Here is a 19538-nt window from a genome sequence, read left to right as displayed (position 1 = left end):
TTTTAGTCTGGATATCCATGCTATTCCCCAGCGAGTAACTACCTGCATCAACTGTGCCTGCCAGAACGGTACTTCCACATTACAGGCTTTATCTTTTTGCCCTTTAAAAAAGGAGGAATGGAGACAAACCTACAAGTCGGCACCAATCCTGCACTGCTCCTGTGGCAGGTCCCCAGAAAGCCCCAAGTACCCATATAAAGCCACCTCGGGTGCTCAGTTCCCTGCTCCCCAGAAACGGGATGTATTTGATGACATGAGCATGAAGCGGTACCAAATGAAGAAGAATTCAGGTCATTTCTCACCTCAGTTGAAGAGCCAGCCGCTCAGCCTAATGAAACGAGGAGCTGGCAATGGTCACCACTAAAGCCAGCAGCAAAACTTCCCAGACCCAGGACTACACCCCAAAGCCACAGCCTTGTCCCTGTCAGCACAGGCCGTGTGGAAACATCGGGGGTTTTTCATGCCAACTAATAGGCAAATGGAGAATTTTAGGGCAAAAATCCTGGAGCAGGACCTGGGGAACCTTCAAGATGTCTTTGCAAGATCCAACTCAATGCAAGGCAGCCCCATGCCTGGGCACCAGACGCCAAGCAAAGCACCAGGGCATCATCTAATCCAGGGTCTGGAGTTCTTAGGCTTCAGAAGAGGGACAAAGGAACTAATTTTAATTGTGACACCAAGACCTACTCAATTTTCACCCAGATTTTGCAATCAGCAAGAGACAGAGGCACTCCTTGCCCTCCACAGCTTTCCCCAAATCTCCCTGTTCCCAGCCCCAACAACTTCTGGGCGTTATTTAACAAATGACCAATATTTCACCCCTGCCTGCCGAACAGCTTTTTGCTGGGTGTTGATGGCACATCAACCCTCCTCATCCTCTATTTGTGCTGGTGAAAGGAGGAATTAGTGCAGTATTTATTTACCACACTCTCTTTCACCAGGAGACTGTTCTTCTCCCTTGCAAAGCAGCCCTGGGGGCACCGATCACTGCACGCTTCTCATATCACTTGCTAAAAACATCACAGGGGGCAAAGCTTTAAAGCAAATAAAATAAGAGAAAATTTTATATGAGGGTGATTAATGTACTTGGAGGATTCAGTTGATCAGTGGTATGTCCAGGCTGTGCTGGCTGTTGCAGACCTGCATCTCTGCGCAGTTTGTGGAGGGTTCCGTTTCCTCCAGGCAATGACAAATAGACTTTTGCTGTGCAAATCATAGCAGGTGAAAAAGAAAACGGTGGGAAAGCCTGGCTTTTCTCCTCCCACCAGAACTACTAATATTGGGGCCTCTGTGCTGGCAGTAAAACAGGCAGTAAGTGAAGCAAAGGCAAAGATGCTGCACTGGGGATGTATATTGCATATTGGGGGTAGGCGACCTGCTTAATTCCAGGACAAAAAGACTTAGGGCCCAAAATTGGCAATATTTGGGGCTGGAATTACATTCGCCTCCTCCATAGCCATCCGCAGCCGGGGCTTGGCCATGCTGCAATACTCCACGACAGATTTACACCTGCAGAGCCCAGCGGAAAACACTTACCTGTTCTACAAATGGAACCCTTGTCTTTTAAAAGGAATTAAATCTTGTGGATAAACACAAATGCTTTTATTCCCTTTGTGGACAATTGTGGCAGAATAAGATAGCGGGTTAAGGTGTGGCCGGAAAACCTTTCACTCCATGGGCTTCATCTTGTCATCCAAGGTAAACACGCAGCTTAATGAAATTTCAAGAGGGAAAAGGTGAGATATTTGCCTTTATGTTCATTACCCTTTAAAGCAGAAACAATATTTGAAGAGAAACAGAGATAATAATCATATGCGGTGAACAAACACAGCCTAGATCCTGGATTAATCAAATGACTTAAATAAAAATCCAAACGCTGAGGATTTGGCGGCACAGGGGAGAGCACCTGCATCCCACAGAGCACGTAGCCCTTGCACCCACCGCTGTCCCTAACATCTCTGCCAGAAAGTCCCCCCGGATCGCATCCCCAGACACTGTCCTGGGGATGTGGCCATTGCCACTGTCCACGTATCCCAGGGAACATTTGTCCCCCGGCATCCTGCTGTACTCACGACTGATGCTCAGGGTGCACCTTCCACCCTCTGGCAAAGCCCTTGGTTGCTATTTCTTCCTTTCACCCACACAAGCTTTGAGATATTACGGTTGTTATTTGATTTTTTTTTTTCCCCTCTTCTGCTTGTCTTTTATGCTTATAGACCCCTAGGAAAAATACCAGCTGGGAAGTTTATAAAACACGGACTGCACAGTAGAAGGGAATTTATTTGATGGTACCAACCCAAGACTTCAATAGACGAACAAGTGCTGACCACAGCAAAGCGAACACCTGCCGTCCTATAGAGTTTCGCTTCAGAAAATCCTGCAACTTTAAGGTGTTGCTACGGTTTACCAGATATATAAGACGCATTAAAAAATACCCTCAAAAGGTATTTACACAATAACCTGTACTGGTTCCAAAGAAACCATTAGTGTCAATTAGAAAATCGGATGCGTTCCCAGGGCAAAATGCCACCCAGCCCGGAGGGAGAGGGGGACATCACTGTCACAGTTCTTGGCAAGTGCCACATGCCCACGGGTGGCACCTCCAGCAGCTCATTCCTCCTTCTGGGGAGCCGTCCCGAAAGTTTGGAGGTGATGGAGGAGCCAGGGCGATGCCCTCGGGCTTTGCTTGCTCTGCCGCTTCCCACTGCGGCTCTCGGTACCCGCGTGCCCCACGGATGTGTCCCATCCTGCTGGGCTGCAGGAATTCCCCATTTCCACTTAAGGGCCATCAACAAGCCAGGCGGATGCCAAAGGTTTAAAGCAGAAAGGAGGGAGAAGAGATAACCATCGATGTGATGTTTTGCAGAGGTCCTTCAGCCTTTCTAGTAATCTCAGCCAGCCTCTCCATCCAGAGAAAAATCATCCCCTTCTGACCGCAGCCTTTTCCTGCTGGGAAAACTGGGACTCAGCCCAGGCGTTCCCGGTTCTACAGCCACCTCATGCTTTCCTAACAAACAATATGTCTTTATTTCCAGCCACGTTTTCCATTATTAGTTGCGGCACCAGTAGGATGCAGCACAAAACAAGCATTTAATGGAGTGAGACAACTTTAGGCAAACCAAAACCAGAGAAAACATAAGAAAAATTTAAATTACTCACCAGGTAAACGGAGGGAGAGCATCCTGAAGTCCTCAGGGATGTCGAAGCCAAAGGGCTGCAGCCACGTCTCCCTCTTGGGCAGGCAAGGAAAGCTTTTCCTGGGGCATCTTGCAAGGGTATGGAGTCTCTTCCCACAGGTTTTGGGGTGTTTTCCCTTTATTTCAGCAGACTTAATTCAGAGCTTTGACAGCCTTGAGTAATTCAGGGGTAAAAATCCCTTAGTCCCTCTGGGTCTAATGGAGAAGACATGGATGGACAGGAATAGGTGTTATCAGCCACTGAGCTGCAAGTTTAATTGCATAATTCATGAGCCTATAATCACATATCACCCGAGCACAAAAATGCCCTCCTATGCAGATACCTATTAGGGGCAATTCTCACTTCTTGGGGAATTACTGGGAATAGGATGGAGCTGAATGGTGACTATGATAAAGAGAAATGTAGAGGTCCTCACCAGCCTTCATATAAAACCAGTATTTAGGGTTTAAGAGGTATGCATGCAGTGTGTTACATACCTCATCTTTTAGGACTACACACATTTACTACACAGGGGGAAGGGGAGCTAAATATTTACTCTACAATGCAAACAGAAATATAAACCTGTTGAAAACATTTTGCTGAGCATAAATAGCACTTTATCTTTTGATCTTGTCTCTTAAGCTCATCAGCCAGGCAAGGCAGCCTGCTCTCCACCCCAGGACATTGACGGTCCGTTGCACCTTCTTGATTTTTCACTGACAGTAAAAAAAAAAACAAACAAAAAAAACCAAAACAAAAAAAACACGAAGGAAAAGAGAAAGGGGAGAGTAACCAAGAAAATGAAAGTCTTTTTTCCTTTGAGGTGGACCAAGGACAGTAGTATCTTGCTTTTTCTTCCCTTTGCAGCCAGCCCTGACCCTCCAGGTAGGTGTTTGCTGCTAAACCCTGTAATTATCATTCTTATTCCCAGCCGAGCTGCCCTTTGCCAGCTTGGCAGGGGCTGAGGCAGAACTGCTGGCTGGCTGCATCCCAACGGAATTTAATCTTCAGGATTTTAGGTGCATCTCTTAATTGCTGCACCAGGAACACAGTGAAATCAATGCCTCCTACATCGCTGGAAGGTGCATGCCCTGGGGATCAGCATCTATTCCAAACCTGTCGTTTTCTAAACAAAACCAATAGGAAACAAGTTATGCTCCATCCCATTGACAAAACTACACGAGGCTGTTCCCAAAATGATCCTTCAGACCCAGCTCCAGATTTTAAGGCTGGAGATTTACTCCAAGGAGTTTCCGACTCTTCTTTTTAAATCAGAAACACACTGTGCTTGGTGAGCTGAAATATTATTTTAAGACAACTTGGTTTTCATGCTAGATTTAGAACAAGGACCACACGGTTCTGCCAGGTTTAAAAGAGGTGAAAAGGAGCAAAAGGACCTGCAAGAACCCCAGATCCTCCTGACAACATTGGAAAGAGTCAAATTTAGAAATAAGGTATGGTAGACTTTGGATAGACCAGACTTTGGCCCCCAAACACCCACCACCACCAGAAGACGTGAGGAATTCCTTCTCCTTATGCACATGGAAGCCTTAACAAAGTCCACGGTACAAACCAGGCTGCTCGGGCACCCCTCGCCCTGCAGCGATGCCACTCTGCTTGCGGAACCCCCAAACTCCCGCAGCAGCAGCTGAGACAGCAAATAATACATTGATTTATCACCAGGACCAGACCAGAGCAAAGCTACCTGCGACAGACACGAAGGTGGAAACCAAAATCCCCATGCAGAGCCACCTCGGGACCAGAAACATTTTCCACGCAGAGCTGAAGCTCCACACTGGAGATTTCTCATAATTGAAACGTTTTGGTTAAGACTCACTTTTTTCCTTTAGAGCCCACCTTGGCCGGACCCTGGGGGTCTCATTTGTCCTGGGGACAGCTTAGTCGCAGGCTCTGGGGCAGCTCAGTGGCTCTGATTAAGCTGACGCTGCTGAGCCCAGCTTTAAGGGAAGCATTCCTCCCCCAGCCCCAGTGCTGTACAGAAACCATACCAATTAATGTGTCTTTTCCTTTTTATTGAAGGGCAAGGTATGATCTAAAGCAGCTTAGTATCTTCTGGGTTTTTCCCTTCAAAAATATGCATCAAATACTATTGAAACCTCAGCAAAGAAGCAGCTCCCCCCAGGGCCTTCACCCCGTGCACTTTCTTCCGGGGGGGGGGGGAAGAAATTCCAATTTGGGAATTTGCTTTGCTGCTGAACAAGCCATAGTCTGTGGGTTTGCTTTGCACATCTCAGAAGCCAATTCATTGCCAGGAGGACTAGGTTTCCAAACTCTTCAGCGGCTCCTAGAGGAGTGCAAGTCCATGATAGAAATGTCAGCTCCCGCCAGGCTGCAAAACCCCTCCCAGAAGTATTTTCTTCCTCCCATGCGGTGACGAAGAGCTTTATCTGACTCAGAGGGTGAGGTGCTGAGCCTGCCAAGCGTTCAGGCAACACTAGAAGGCACCATTCCTCCAGAGATCAGCCTGCCCGGCTCCACCACCCAGAGCCATGGACACCCTCCTCCTGCTCAGTTGGAGCTCCATGCCCAACTACACAGCTAAGGAAAGCCACAAGCATGAGCCTAAAAAGACAAAAATCAGAATATTTTATTTCCTTGAGCTCCAGTGATACAACTGTAGCAGCATTTCACAAACGAATTCCTGCATTGTTAAATAAACATTTAAGGAAACACATTAAATTCCAAGGCAGGCAAAAAAAAAAATTAAGAACTGCGGACAAAGTTACTCATCCTCCCCTTTAAATAATATGTGCGTTTGTTGCAGACAAAGCAGCAGTACATGTTTCACATACCAGGTTAAAATAAAACTTCAGACCGCAGCAAAACTTCCAAATGCAAACCTAGAAGAGATGAGGGAGGGGCTTCGCTGAAGGGGCTTTCACCTGGGGATCCAGCATTATGCACAGCAGGAAACATTTTAAACATATAAGAGACCTCTGCAATTATTAGACCAACTGGGCGCATTCCCAACTGCAGAACGGGAAGTCTGGTTTTATCAGACACCCGGGGTAATCTGTAAAGAGCTCTATAAACATACAAGTGCTCCTCACCTGCTCCCAGCTCGAGGCAGAGCAAGTTCCCAGGAAAACCTGGCTGAAATTATTTGTGCTCAACACTCAGAAGGTTCCCAGACATGCTCTGGCTAGCAACCAGAATGGGATGCTGCCTGCCCCCTCCAAGGGCGACGCTCCGCTGGCCAAAACCACGACTGCCCTCCCAATCGCTCCACAGCCACACACTCTGTCCCTGGGCAAGTCCAGCCTTCACGTCCCAGCTACTCGCAGGTTACTCCAAACAGGAGATGAAGTTCTCCCAGAATAGCCAAGGTAAAGTCAGAAATATTAAAGCTCAGCAGCCAGAGGAAGAGGATGATGCACTGGGGACCGCTCACCGAGTACGACTCCTAGCTACTGAAGTCGCACCGAAAGCAGTCACTATGCTACGGTTTGCCTCTTTTAATATTAAAGTGACCCAAAATTTTCATCGAAGTGTTTATGCCCATCTCCGATGGAAATATTTTGTGCAGTTCTGGTTCCGGTTAGTGACTCTCCAGTTTCTCAAGTCAACAGAAAGACATCCAAGGCTAACGGACAGCTCAAAGACCTCCAGCCTCAGGACCTCTGTGCGCAGAGAGAGCTGACGGCTTTCTCCAGCTGCACCACCAAGACCGGCGGCTTACAATTTTTACACTTTTAAGACACAGGGTGCATTTGACACAGTGATTCATTCAGTTTAAGTGACAAAAAGGCATCAAGAAGCTCATTTCACCATCATCAGTGGTACAAGGTTAATTTACACAAGGCACATGCAACACCACCCAGAGGCACGCTTTGATTTACTTTCTCCAAATCACAGAGCAAAAGGATTTGCTCTGCTTAGTGTCATCCTATGCAATACGCCTGGCTGACAGGACACAGCCAGCGACACCTGCCAGCCCAAAAGCTGCCCCTCGCATCGCAGCTCGCCCGCAGACCCCCTCCAGTGCCCACAGCAAGCTGAAGCCACATCTCCAAAAGCTGCACCGTGCCCAGCAGTAAGGAGATGGTGCCCGCTCCAGACATCAGCTGCTGCTGGCAGGGCAAGTTCCAGGGCGGACGGAGATTTGCCAGTTGGTGTTCTGTAACTTACATTTACACATCCAGGCCCCTAAAATCCCTCGTTAGCTACTGGTCATCCAAGTAACTGGCTAAAGGCTGTATTTTGGTTTGGAAGAGCCGTTCCCAGGAGGAGCAGGGCACACAGCAAGGTTGCCACCCTCGCCAAGTGGGCACAGCTTCGCTGGCCACTGCGAAGCTCAGCATCCCACAGCAGCAAAACCAAACCCACAGCACCAAGAACCTCTCTAGGTTGCTTTCCCACATCCCCCGCTTCCCCAAAAGAGATGAGCAGCAGCTTATTGTCAAACATGGGCTGGGAGGTAGCTTCGGTTCTGCAGGAAAGGCTTTCCCAAGGCTTTCACTGCCTGCTGCTGGTTTGGTGCTGCCAGGATGCGACCCTTGTGACTCAGTAGCTGAACTGTAAACAGAAGCTCTGGTCCTCCCCCGGGGAGCAGAGCAGCTCCACGCACCCTGCTTCGACCCTGCCAGCTATCAAGATGTGCACGGTCGCTCCTGTAAGCGGGGTCAGGGCCCTAGTGAAAAAGAAGTATGAATAAATTAAGGGAGGATGAAGGCTGTTTAGCTATCACACACCATAAAAATGTACCTTTAAAAAAAAAGTGTTTGCAAAAAAATACTATTCTTTAAAAATCTACATATATTTTTTTTAAGACTCTCCTTGTAAAAAAAAAAAAAAAAAAAATGGAGTTGATAGTTTCCCCCTCTCCCCCCCAGAGTGATCAGGTATTTTGGGGTGCCCCTCCTTGGCATCCTACAGTTTCCCAAAGTGGTGCCCCCATTCCTTCTCCCCCACCCCAGCAAGTCTCAAGGGGCTACCAAGTACCTTGACACCCACACGAGAATCCAGGCCACCGTCTGGGGGCTAAATGCTGTACAATTAAAGCCAATCTGGCTATAAAAATAAATGCTTTTGTGTCTTCCTTACACAGGATGGAAGAATTTAGCCCTTTTTAAACAGCTCAGCATCTAGCTGTGATAGTATTTAAAAAACAACCCAAATGCCTAGATAGAAAAATAAAGGATAAACATTATCCATCTATTTTATATTTATATAAAAAGTAAGTTCTGTGACAAGATATTTTGCTTCTTTTCTGTAAAAAAACCCCAGCCTAGGCTGTATAACCTAAGCCTTCTGGTGAGGAGTAAACTACATCTTCAAACTTATTCAGAGAAAAATATCAGTTAGCAATTTCACTTCTCCAAAATAAAGTTATTAAATATATATATTATTATAAGTCTTTATAAACTATTTAATTGTTTAAGCAAGGAGGGGAACACGTGACTGAGGACCACTTTAACCCCTCCTTCCTTGGGGAGGGAGAAGCGGACGTCAGCTGTGACTCCACCAGAAACCTGGCATGTTCCTTAGCAGAGACCCAGGGCTGGGTGGCTTGCAGGCACACACAGACACACACGGAGGGGACACGGAGGCTCGCATTCACTCGCGGGAAGTCCTTCACAAGGATGTTCTTTTTTCCAGCTTGTGCTTTGTGAGAAAGTACTTGAAGAATTCATACACCGACCAGGCGATGGCCGTTGAAGGCATCTGGTAGATGACGCGTGCCTGCACCCCTCTGAAATACCCCGAAATGCCCCCCAGCTGATAGACAGTCTTGAAGGCGTTCACCATGCCCGAGAGATGTCCGCTGATGTTCACAGAGCTCAAGGCCATGTTCTCTTGGGTGTTGAGCAGGGTCTTGCAGACATCCAGAGGAGTGGTGGCGGCGGCGGCCACAGCCCCCGCGACGGCACCGGAGACTATGTGGGACCGAGGGTTATACTCCCGGTGTGGGTTGATCTGCTCCTGCATGAATTCATAGGTGATGAAGTGAATGGCCTGGAAGGGGACGTTCATGGTGAGCTGGGTGGTGTAGCTGCGGTAGAAGGCACTGAACCCCTCCGTCTTCTGCACTGTCCTTATGCACGCCAGGACGGACTTGTAGGGGGAGTTGAACATCTGCATCCTCTGCTTCACCACTGGTCCAGGGGATGAAGGCAGGGCAGGCAGCACCAGGCAGGACAGGCACAGGGAGATAAAGACTTATTAGCTACGGCACATCTTTCCTCGTCATCGCGACGCCCAGACCGAACCCTGCTCCCAGACCCAACCTCCCCTCCCAAGTCCAAACTGCTAGGACATACACCAGGCACTTCTGCAGCGAGGAGCTCCTTATCGACAGGCTTTTACCAAAAGGCTGCGCGCATCCTCTGCTTCCCCCAGCCCGCCCAGTGCCCCCCAAAAAACCTCAATGCAACAAGTGAGGGAAGCAGGTCAGAGCTAGGCTCTGGTTCAACAGCTCTCCACGTCCACAGGCTAATCCACTCCTCTCCTCAAGCTTAATTAAGGAACTTTTACTGCTCACTAGAAAGGCATTAAGACAGACCGATAAGGACCCTCAGATGCATCTGTGAGGATGCAGAGCTGTTGTGCTGAAACACTGACATACCAAGAGGACAAGGGCAGAAGGGTGATTAAATAACTGTGCATCACCTGGGAAGTGTAACAGACCCCACCTACAGTCCCAAGTCCTGAAATGGAACAGCTTCCATTGACTTCAGCAAAAGGCCAATTAATTAATTTAATCAGAATACAATTAAAATTATTTTAAACACTAGAGACTTTTTTTCCCCCCTTCGGGAAAACCTGGCTTTGGGCCAACGCAGAAGTGCAATACATTAACACTGAATAGCTGGCAGTCCAGCTAATTGTCTTCATTTTAGCTGCATTTCGCCGTTAGCCCTCTTAATGCCAGACTCTACCTAGGTGGGAAGGCTACACAACAGTCCCAACAGCTGCTGCGCTTGTCTAACAACATGACCGAGCTCAGTTTTGTCTGGGTAGCCCAAAGCTTCAGAAAAACCACAACCACTTCAATGAAGATGCGCTTGCAGAGCAGTAACAGCATCGTGTCAGTAAAGGTGACATCGGTTTTCCTGGAAAGCCACGATACGCCACGCAGATGCTCTGCAACCCCTCGGCAAGCAAAGGGAAACAGCCAGGCAGAATTTATCCCTTTACACTGGCCTGTCTGAGCTCACTCGAAGCTGGGCAGAGTCACTAAAGCAAAGGGCTCAAGCTGCTGAGATGGTGCAGGGTGTCCTCGGTGCCTTCCCAGGGCTGCTAACGGGGTGCAGCACTTCCCCTGACAGCACAGGGCATTACCTTCAGCGGGATTCATCACTGCGTCGTGGAGTAGCGTGGCCACGCTCCCAGCTATACCTGCAAGACACAAGAGCATTCTTCAAAAAAAAAAAAATTCAGAAGCCAGGGCTTGCTCAGGCACTGCCACGCGTGGAGGCAGCGGCCGATGGTGCAGGCAGCCCCGAGCACCCGGGTACTGCTGCCTGGGGAGCTGCAGCCCAGCTCTGCGGCAAGCCCAACGAAGCAGCCAGCAACACGACTCCTTCCCAGTGCAGAAAAACCCATCCAGAGCAGCTTGACGGGAACCAGGATCTGCTCACAGGATCGCAGCCGCCACCTCTGCTATGCCCTACAACTCGCAAAGTTTTGTCTATGCAAGACACCACTGGCTTCACTCAGCCCGCGCTGGACTGCGAAGTGAGCAATGTTTAGAACTGGCTCAGCACATCCATAATTAGGCATTTTCATCCATTTACTCAGTCTAGTTTTAAACGCTAATTGCACAGATTCTGCAAACATCCAGCCAGCCATTAATGATTCTGCAGTTGGCTCTAGGACGGGCCTCTCGAGCCACACCTTCACCTTTGATGTAGGTTTCAATCTCAAATTCTCTCTTGCCCAAATGACTTTCGGTCATTTCTCATTAACACAGCGCTTCAGTTTTCCCACTGGTACTGAAAGCCTGTAGCTACTTGAAAGGCAAACACGGGAAGCATGTTACTAGCAAAAAGCAGCAAGCCAGAAGGATATTATATACTCTTAAGTGAGTTGGTTGAGTCAAGTGACTGCCGTGGCAGATTCCTACTGTCACGTCATGTCAAGGACCAGGCAGAAGCGTCTTCTCCACAAACCCTTTTGTAACACCCCGGCTGCTCAGTTAGAGGGTTTCTGCTGTTACAGCAGTATTGCTGGACCTAAAAGCAAAAGCCTTTCTGGTAGAAGCAAAGTCTTTAACAAAGCATGTGAGCACACAGAGGACGCAGTGCACTTTACCGTGCTGGAGCTCCACAGGAGACATCTGGGAACAACCTGCACTTCAGACCTCAAGAGGTTTAGATGATGCCTTCAACAAAGCCAGAAACAGCCTGCGACTGCATCTGAACCCTCGTCCAATGTACTGATTACTTGTGCTAGAATAATTTGAGATGAAGGAGTAGTGCACAAATCTAGATTAGACTAAGGCTTTGGAGGGTGCACAACAGTTGCCATCAGGGGTTTCAGGCCAGGAAGGGCTTCTCTACTCTGCTGCTGAGAGCCAGCCCAGCCATCTCTACCCTCTGGAAGAGAGATCTACCAAGCAGTCAGTAGTCTGAAGACAGGGCACGGGTTTCAGAGGAGCATGGTGACCCGCATGAAGCACTCAACCAGAGGGCAGGTGCCACACCTGCCCGCCTGACTTCCCCCTGCCTCTCCAGGGCTCCCAAAGCAAACGCCAAGAACTGCAAGCCTGGGGTTACGTCTGCGTCTTGCATCCTCCCCTATGGATATTTAGGGCGGCAGTCTGAATGCAGGCTGCCTACAGCAGATCTTCCAGGAGCGGAGCACAGCGAAGGATGCCAGGCTAAGCATACGAAGCGAGCAAGGGACAGGCTATTAACTGCAATCGGGTTTTTTTTGTTCAAAAAAACAAAAATACCATTGGCCAAGTGGCTGTTTCCTCCATGCTGGATAGTATCACTTAGAGACTTTTTCATTTTTTCATAGCAGGCAAAGTACATTGCGTGGGCAGGGCCGGCCCCCAGCATGGTGACATTAATCCCACGTAAAGGCCTCCAGAAACCCTCTGTAAGGACAATCTTCTTCAAAGCTTCGTACACGCTCCTGTACTGGGCTTTGGGGTCCGGCTGCAAGCTCTGCATCCTTGTCTGCAACAAAGCACACGAAGGGAGAGGCCTCAGTTACCCGTCTTTAACGCAACAAGCACAAGCCATAGAGCTAAAGAGCTACAAAACTTCCAAGATCATTAGAGGGGTCAATAATTTATTCCCCAGTCGCACCCGCGCCGGGGCCACGGCGCTATTTATCCCCGCTTTGCCTGCCAGACCAGCGAGATTAATTCCACGCTCCCATTGCAACACCAAAACATTACGAGGCTGCTCAGACAAGCGCTCAGCGGAGGGAAGTGTAACCTCTGCTCTTGTTTATGCATGGAAAGTACAGGGAATTAAGCTAGCGCAGTTGTTCAAAAGACTGAGTGAAGAAATACAGTTAGGTCTTTAATTGCCTCTTGCTTACAACACTCCCAGCTCCCTGCCCCGGCTTGTTTCTCCTGCAGTTGCTCAGCCGCTTGAGACACTCGGTGTGCAGAGTTTAGTCCGCTCGATTGGGAAACAGGTTTCCTCGAAGGGCAAGCTGAGAAAATGGGGTACCCCCCGTAGAGGGCGAGACAGGCAAAGGCCACCCCATTTCTCCTGCAGTGACCCAATGAAGACCCAGCTGATGACTGCGTCCCCCAGAGCCGCCCTTCACCCCATCTTCCCTCCCAGCTCCTCGTGCCCTGCAGCCACCAACTGCCCGAGCCAGGAGGTTTCATCCACATCTTTGTTCAATAGTCCTCGACGGGCTTTTCTTCCACAGATTTTTAAAGGCAGCTAAGCTTCTGGCATCCGAAGCATCCTATTAAACTCACCGCCATCACTTAATTATGCACCGTGGGAAAAAAATTACTTCTTTTAGTTTGTTTCAGGCTTCTGCAGACCGATGCCATCGCACGCCAGCAACGCTCAAAGCCCTTGCAACGATGACGCCAGCCTGCGATGGGTGTTTGCAGGGCACAGACCCCAGCCACCTCCCACCAGCGACGGGAGAGATGCTGGCAGGGCTTAAAACTCTGCGAGCGTCCCAGCAAGACCAAGCAAATCTAGAGCGTCAAGACGCAAAGGGCTCTGCTACTCCTGCTGAGCAGCCCGCAAGTCTTGCTGGTCTGCAACACCGCTGATACACCCCATCTTACTGAAACCAGTCGGAAGGGATAGAGCCTTTGGTGCAGCCTCACACCTTGAAACACAAACACCACCAAATTAACGCTCTTTCAAGGAGAAGCTTGAGAGCGGCAATTCAGAGGTCATTCAGGTTTGCCAGGAAGGACGCCTTCCACCCCGTCAGCTGGGACGCCCCATCTCCAGAATAAAGTTTCCCCCAAACGATTTGGCAGCGTGCAGACACCAGTGCCGCCCTCGCAGGCAAAGCAACATGAGCGGCTCGGTCCTCGGCAGAGATTCAACAGCCCTTGAAAAAGCAAGGACTGCCTGTGCCACCTCCGCACTGCCTCATCAGCACACATCCCTTCAAGCTTATCAATTCACATCAGTAATTAGCCAGGAGGCAATACTACAGTGAAGCTTTCAGGCAAGATTAAGCCAATAAAAGTGTTTCAGGTTTGGACCTCTGATTCCTCAAACCACTCTAGTTACCAGAGACTGAAAAGCACTTTCACGCACACTTTCTGAGACCAAGGAAGAGATCAGAGCTGAATTCAGGACTTCAATCCAGTATAATAAAACCAAGCTATGGAAGCAGCTAACCAATATGTGAGGCTAAGCCAACAAATTATTGCATTTGTAGTGAATCTTGGAAAAAAATTGCACAGGAATTACAAAGTTCAGCAGATAGCTGGATTTCAGACTTTTAAGCATCAGCCAGCAGTCATGACAAGGCATCACCCTACAAGAGGGAATTTGGTGGCCTCAAGCAAAACTTCCTGTTTCAGAGCACTAAATGCACTGTAACCTATGAACAGTGCTGGAAATAAACCCAAAAGCTCAGAAAAATCCTCCTGTAAAGGCAGCAACAGGCCTGAATTATCTTGGAATTTAAAAACAGGTTTTAAATCCGGCTCTCAGCCCTCGCTGAGCTGGCGTAAGGTTCTTGCAACCCCTCTACACAGGTCTCCACACCTTCCCGTCCCACGGATGCTCCTCAGAAGGGGCTAGATTTCACGATGCCCTGGAGAAACTCGCGGCAGCCGTTCCACTGTCAGTGTGACTCAGCATGACCCACTGCTGCTGAGCTGGTCGCATCCAGCTGGGGTTTTGGATTTTTTTTTTTTTTTTCTCTGCTAGTTTTAACTTGAAGGCATTGCTTCAGACTGACCCCAGGAGATCTCGATCTCACCCCGGTCTATGGCTGGGATGCCTTGGAAGCAGCCGATATAATTTAAACATGCAGCAGCATCATCTCGTCAGCAAGGTAATCAGGGATAAGTGCTCCTGCAAAGCAATAAACTATCAGCCTGGCATGTGCGGGACCAAAGCACGTGGTGCTGTGTTGTTGGGAACTAACCCTGAGTATCTCCACCCTTACTGAAGATCCAGTTGCTTTCAGAAGAGAATGGATAAAAATTTCAATTTTTCTTTTTTCTGTTGATCACCTGAGCCACTCTAGAGGGGTTCAAAAGCTCACCCCGTACCCAGAGCGGGCGGTAAGTGCATGTTTTACCCACCTAACCCACGCACACTGCGCTTTGCGTCACCACCAGCACAGCCGGGTCCACAGGCTTGCAATTTTCATTAAAGCTGTGGACACAAAGAGGACAAACAGCCCAAGGAGTAACCAAAACCAGGATCTCTCGTGTGCCTGCTGCAACGCAAGAGGCACAGAGCTGAAAACAGGTTCAGCTCTGTTTTGTCCAGGATAAGTTTATCATGGTGTGAATGATGATGATTTGCTATGAGCTATGCAGTCCTCACCCCTGCCAGCTCCTGCCACTTATCTGAAACCAGCAGGCTCCTCCAGGAGCCTCACCCCCTGCTAAACCAGCCAAGAAACACTTCTCCACCTACTCAGGTTAATCCTCATTGCATAAGGCAACAGTGGACCGACAACCGCAAGCGTCCCAGTAGTCCTGGTTTCAGCTTGGGCATAAGAAGCAACATCAAAAGTCACAGCTTCAGGTTCATCAGGTTACCTGCTGTTTGTGGACCAGCGCCGTCTTTAGGGATGCTGTCTGGGGGTTGGGGGCACCCAGCCTTCCAGCTGCCAGGAGCACAGGAATAGTCCAGGGTAGTTTTCTATCTAGAATCATTTTACTAACAAGACTCAGGTCACTAGTTTTGCATATTCTCGCAAAGGGTCACTGATTTGACATGCCACTGTACAAACAAGCTCAGATCTAATTCACCTTTTTTTTTTTTCCCCCCCTGAACATGGCATGCTTTCTCCAAGTTCAGTCTGCACATTCATGTGGCAGACAACCAGCCTGGTCTCCCTACAGCTCACAAAAGACACGGTGAACAAAATATGCTTTTACCAGGAAATAAGCAGCATTTCTGCAGCAACCCAGTCGGATCCTGCACGCCGGAGGAGGCTTCGCTATTGCACGACCCGTGCCATGCTCAAGCTCTGAACTCCCTTTTCTTTGTTGCCAGGCTGTTTTTCAGCTAGAGCAGCTCTCCAGCCAAGCACCACACTTGGTGTGGCACCCAGCCCTGTCTGCCAAGGCCCACGGGAGGGGAGCACAGGGTCAGTCGAACAGGTTAGCCGTGACTTTCCAGCACCCCAACGCTATCAGCTGAAACAAGAGTAACTGCTCCTCCCAGACCCGTGTCGAGATGGGTGGGTGCAGAACGTCCCACCACCAAACCCAAGCCAAGGCAAGCATCCCTAACCCCAAAGTCCAAATAAACCACAGTAAAACAGCTCACAGGAGCTCATCTGCCCTGCCACCCTCATCCTTGTGTGCTTTCAAGACCTCAGTTACAAGCAGGGAAGCTCCAAAGCCTCCTTGCACCAGGCAGGTCACCCACAGTTGACTGTCCTAGCTGGAACCACCAAAACACTTGCTCCATCCCTCCCACCAAGCCCCATTGTACTTCTGCTTTCCTTTCCACTCCCTCCTCTGGCACTGCAGATGTAGGCTAGATGTTTCTCCTACCCTTCAACCCCAGGAGTTCCCAGCACAGCACGGGACCTCCCGTACCCATTAGGAACCACGCACAGCCACAGCAAAATCAATTTACAGATGTCTTGTTGCACCAGCTTGGTTAGGAGCAATTCAGGTTTTCACGGAGAACAACCGCAACGTAGTTACGGCAGAGCAAGGACTTTTTGTCATTAGTGCAACTGCCACCCACAGCGAGGAAGGGAGGTTCAAGCCCAGCACGTCTCCGGTTTCTCACTGAGCTGTCTCACACCAGCAATTAGTTCCCAGGTGAGGACAACAGTTCTTCACATCCTCAAGGCAGCAACTTTACCTGCCTTGGGAAACCAGCTCCAGCAGCCTTGCAGAAAAGCCACCAAATGGCTTGAGCAAGAGGAGGGAGGAGGCTCCAGGGGAGTCCTCCAGAAACTCCCTTTTGCCACCATCAGAAGTCCTTGCCATGTTGATCTCTACAATTAATTTGGAGGCTGATCAGGCTTGCCAGGACAGCTGTGTTTTCAGCAGCTACAAAACAAAACAAGCCTAAGCACTATGAGAAACACCATCGGCATACATCTAAAAACCTGCAGTTCAAGCCAGGGGTTTACTATGACGACAGCGTTAAGTGGGTAAGACAGAGGCCAACGTGCAGTTAAGGCTGAAGCTGCAAGGTGGTCTTTCCCATTCGAAGGAAAAGGATGGGAAGGAAGAGACACGAAGCAAGTCTCAATCGCCACAAGCCTCCAGCTGAAGCTTTAGTTGGCAAGTACAACCCGTAACACATTTCCCCTCCGAACAAAATGCACATACGGCCAGCAACGAGTGCTTTAAGTAACAGCACGGTTATCGCAGCCAGGTGCTGTAGTAGGCTGCACATGGGCACAGGCATCACGGATTTACACCCTCCCTCGTCACATCCCAGCACGTGTCGCGCCGCGCGCACCAACAGCACCTCTGGGTGTTTTCGGTGCTGTCACACAGGCGTATCTACGAACTTCGCAGAGGTCCATAGGGCACTGTTTTAACGGCTTGCCTTGACTCACCTCAACAGGGCACCACCACCGCAGCCTGCCCTACCCCGACCTCGTCAAGCTCAGGAATTGTGCAAGTGTCTGAAGCGAACAATTCCCCAAATTAAAACGTTTTCACTTTCTCTTTCAGAGGAAATGACTCGCTGGACCCAAAACATTTCTTCTACAGCACGGATTTAGCCAGGTCCCTGAAGCACCTCCTTCCTACCTCCTCCACGGGCTCTGCTCAGCCGTGACTGATGCCGGTGATTATTATCCAGAAAGTCAGCCTAAGGAAGGAGCTTCGCTGCTTTTCTGTAGGAGGAGAGTGGCACGTTTCCCATGGTAAAGCGAAAGACAGCTGCTCTTACAAGCTTAGTTAGTGTTCGGTTACTCCCGTTACAGGAAAAAAAAGCCCTTTTGGGGTCAGTTGTCACCTCTTCCCGTAACAGACAGACAGAAGAGGCACAGACCAGCAGCAAGTGCCCATTGAAGGCGCAGGACCCAAAGCCTGCAGCTCGGGATTCTGCCCTGGTCCCGACACATGGGGTGACCTTGGTCACGCTCCGCTGGAGTTTTCCTGCAGCCAGCCAACAGCCGGAATATTTTATCTGCTTCCGAGAACTTCAAGGCAGTTTGCCGAGTGGGATTATTCCCAGCATAAGGCATTGCCCCGGCACAATCCTAGCACAGGCACTGTCAGCCCTGAAGCAACCAGGGAATTCACTGCCCGGTGAAATCAGCACTTTTACCTTCCTACAAAGCACCTCCCGCTCCGGGAAACCAAGCACAACTTTCGTTTTCTCCCTCTCCCTTTTCCCCGCAGAGGAAATACCCTCTTAACGCCATAAAGTCCGGAGTGACGACATGCTGCTCCGACCGTGACTTGGCAGAAAATATCAGCCTTATTTGTGAAAGGAGCCGGTGCGGAGGCACTCGGGGTGGGCACGGACCCCGTGCCTCGCGGGGGGGCCCCACGATGCAGAGCAGCCCAAACCTACAAGGCAGGTCCACCAGGCACAGACCCAGAGGGAAAACGCGAGGGAGAAAAAAAGGAGAGAATATTTCCTTTGAGTGCTTATCGCAGCCCACTGGCAAGACCTCCACTGCCTCAAAGCGAAGGCATTTCCTCTCCTCTCCTCCTTCTACTCTTTCGGGGAGCCCTGCATTGAAAAAAGGAGAAATTAGAGCATCTGCTTGCAGCCTTTCCCGACCGGACCACGAAGGATCCGTCAGCACCGGCAATACAGTATTGAGGGCGTTCGGCTTTTCCCAACTTTATTTTCTCTTTTTTTAAGCTGCCAGAGCAGCACGCTGGCAGGCCAGAGGGAGGAAATACCCTTCACGACGCTTCCTACCACACCGATGACGCCACGAAGTCTACCCTGGCGCGTACTCGACGGCACCGCCAGCACGCTCGTTAGCCTCGAGAGGCTCATCCTCATTAAAACCCAACCACCACCGGCATACCTGCAGCCGCGCCAGTCCCTTTGTAAAGCCCCGACCCTGGAAAAGCCACCACGGACCGCACCGTCCCACCGGCTTTTCCCTCCCGGGTTGGGATTCCAACACAAGGGTTGGGAAAAGCCGCCCGGGATTGGGGTGGGGGGTGGCTCCTGCTCCAGCCCCATGCCAGGAGGGCACTGGTGGCATCTCCCACGCCGCGGAGCAGCACAAGGACTTTGCTTGTGGCAGCCTGGGGCGGCGAGGCTCGGCACGCACCTTTGCACCGTAGGTTGCGTAAAAGCTCGCCGGGGCCGAGGACGCCAGGGCTGGCACCCAAAGGGGCTGCGGGGACGGCTCCGGGGTGTGGGTGCGCAGCTCCGGCTTCCATCGGAGACCTCGGGGGTGACACCTCCGGGACCTTGCACACCTCCAGCCCGCCGCACCATCCTACGCCTCGCTCGCCCCCAGCAACTCTTGCACACACACCCCCCCAGCCTGGTACAACTCTGCTCCCCCCAAGCAACATTGCCCACCCCGGGAGCCCCATGCACCCCAAAATTCATTGCACACTTCCCGCCACTTGCAGCCTGACACCCCTTGCACACTTTTCCCCCTACATGCACCCCAACACCCACCGCACACTTTGCCCTACTTGCACGCCTACACCCCCTGCACACTTCTCCCCCTCCTTGCACCCTGGCACCCTTTCCCCGCTACTTGTGCCCTGATGCCCCTTGCACACTTCCCCCCACTTGCACCCCGACACC

The 19538-nt window shown here is 50.3% G+C and overlaps 1 protein-coding gene across 1 annotated transcript; it reads right to left on the bottom strand.

Moving 5' to 3' along the window:
- Positions 1–7560: 7560 nt before the first annotated feature.
- Positions 7561–19334, bottom strand: SLC25A37 (solute carrier family 25 (mitochondrial iron transporter), member 37). The gene is made up of 5 exons (XM_010563003.1): positions 19305–19334; positions 19048–19218; positions 12095–12323; positions 10480–10536; positions 7561–9293 (listed from the first exon to the last, which is right to left on the bottom strand). The coding sequence occupies exons 1-5, from the start codon at positions 19332–19334 to the stop codon at positions 8773–8775; spliced, it is 1008 nt and encodes a 335-aa protein (XP_010561305.1). The 3' UTR covers positions 7561–8772.
- Positions 19335–19538: the final 204 nt, after the last annotated feature.

This window comes from Haliaeetus leucocephalus, unplaced genomic scaffold (assembly GCF_000737465.1).
Source record: "Haliaeetus leucocephalus isolate CR32 unplaced genomic scaffold, Haliaeetus_leucocephalus-4.0 Scaffold162, whole genome shotgun sequence".
NCBI classification, from domain to species: Eukaryota; Metazoa; Chordata; class Aves; order Accipitriformes; family Accipitridae; genus Haliaeetus; species Haliaeetus leucocephalus.
The sequence above is the reverse complement of the archived record's forward strand: the minus strand, read 5'-3'. Positions and strand labels throughout refer to the sequence as shown.

What these genes read in the sequence shown, in the direction of transcription:
- SLC25A37 (XM_010563003.1), bottom strand. Translation starts at nt 19,334, where the DNA reads ATGAATTTTGGGGTGCATGGGGCTCCCGGG. An exon ending in AAACAGCCACTTGGCCAATG is followed by an intron (nt 10,537 to 12,094) that starts GTATTTTTGTTT and finishes TGTGTCTTGCAG; the next exon opens with GTATAGCTGGGAGCGTGGCC. An exon ending in AGTGATGAATCCCGCTGAAG is followed by an intron (nt 9,294 to 10,479) that starts GTAATGCCCTGT and finishes CCCCTGGACCAG; the next exon opens with TGGTGAAGCAGAGGATGCAG.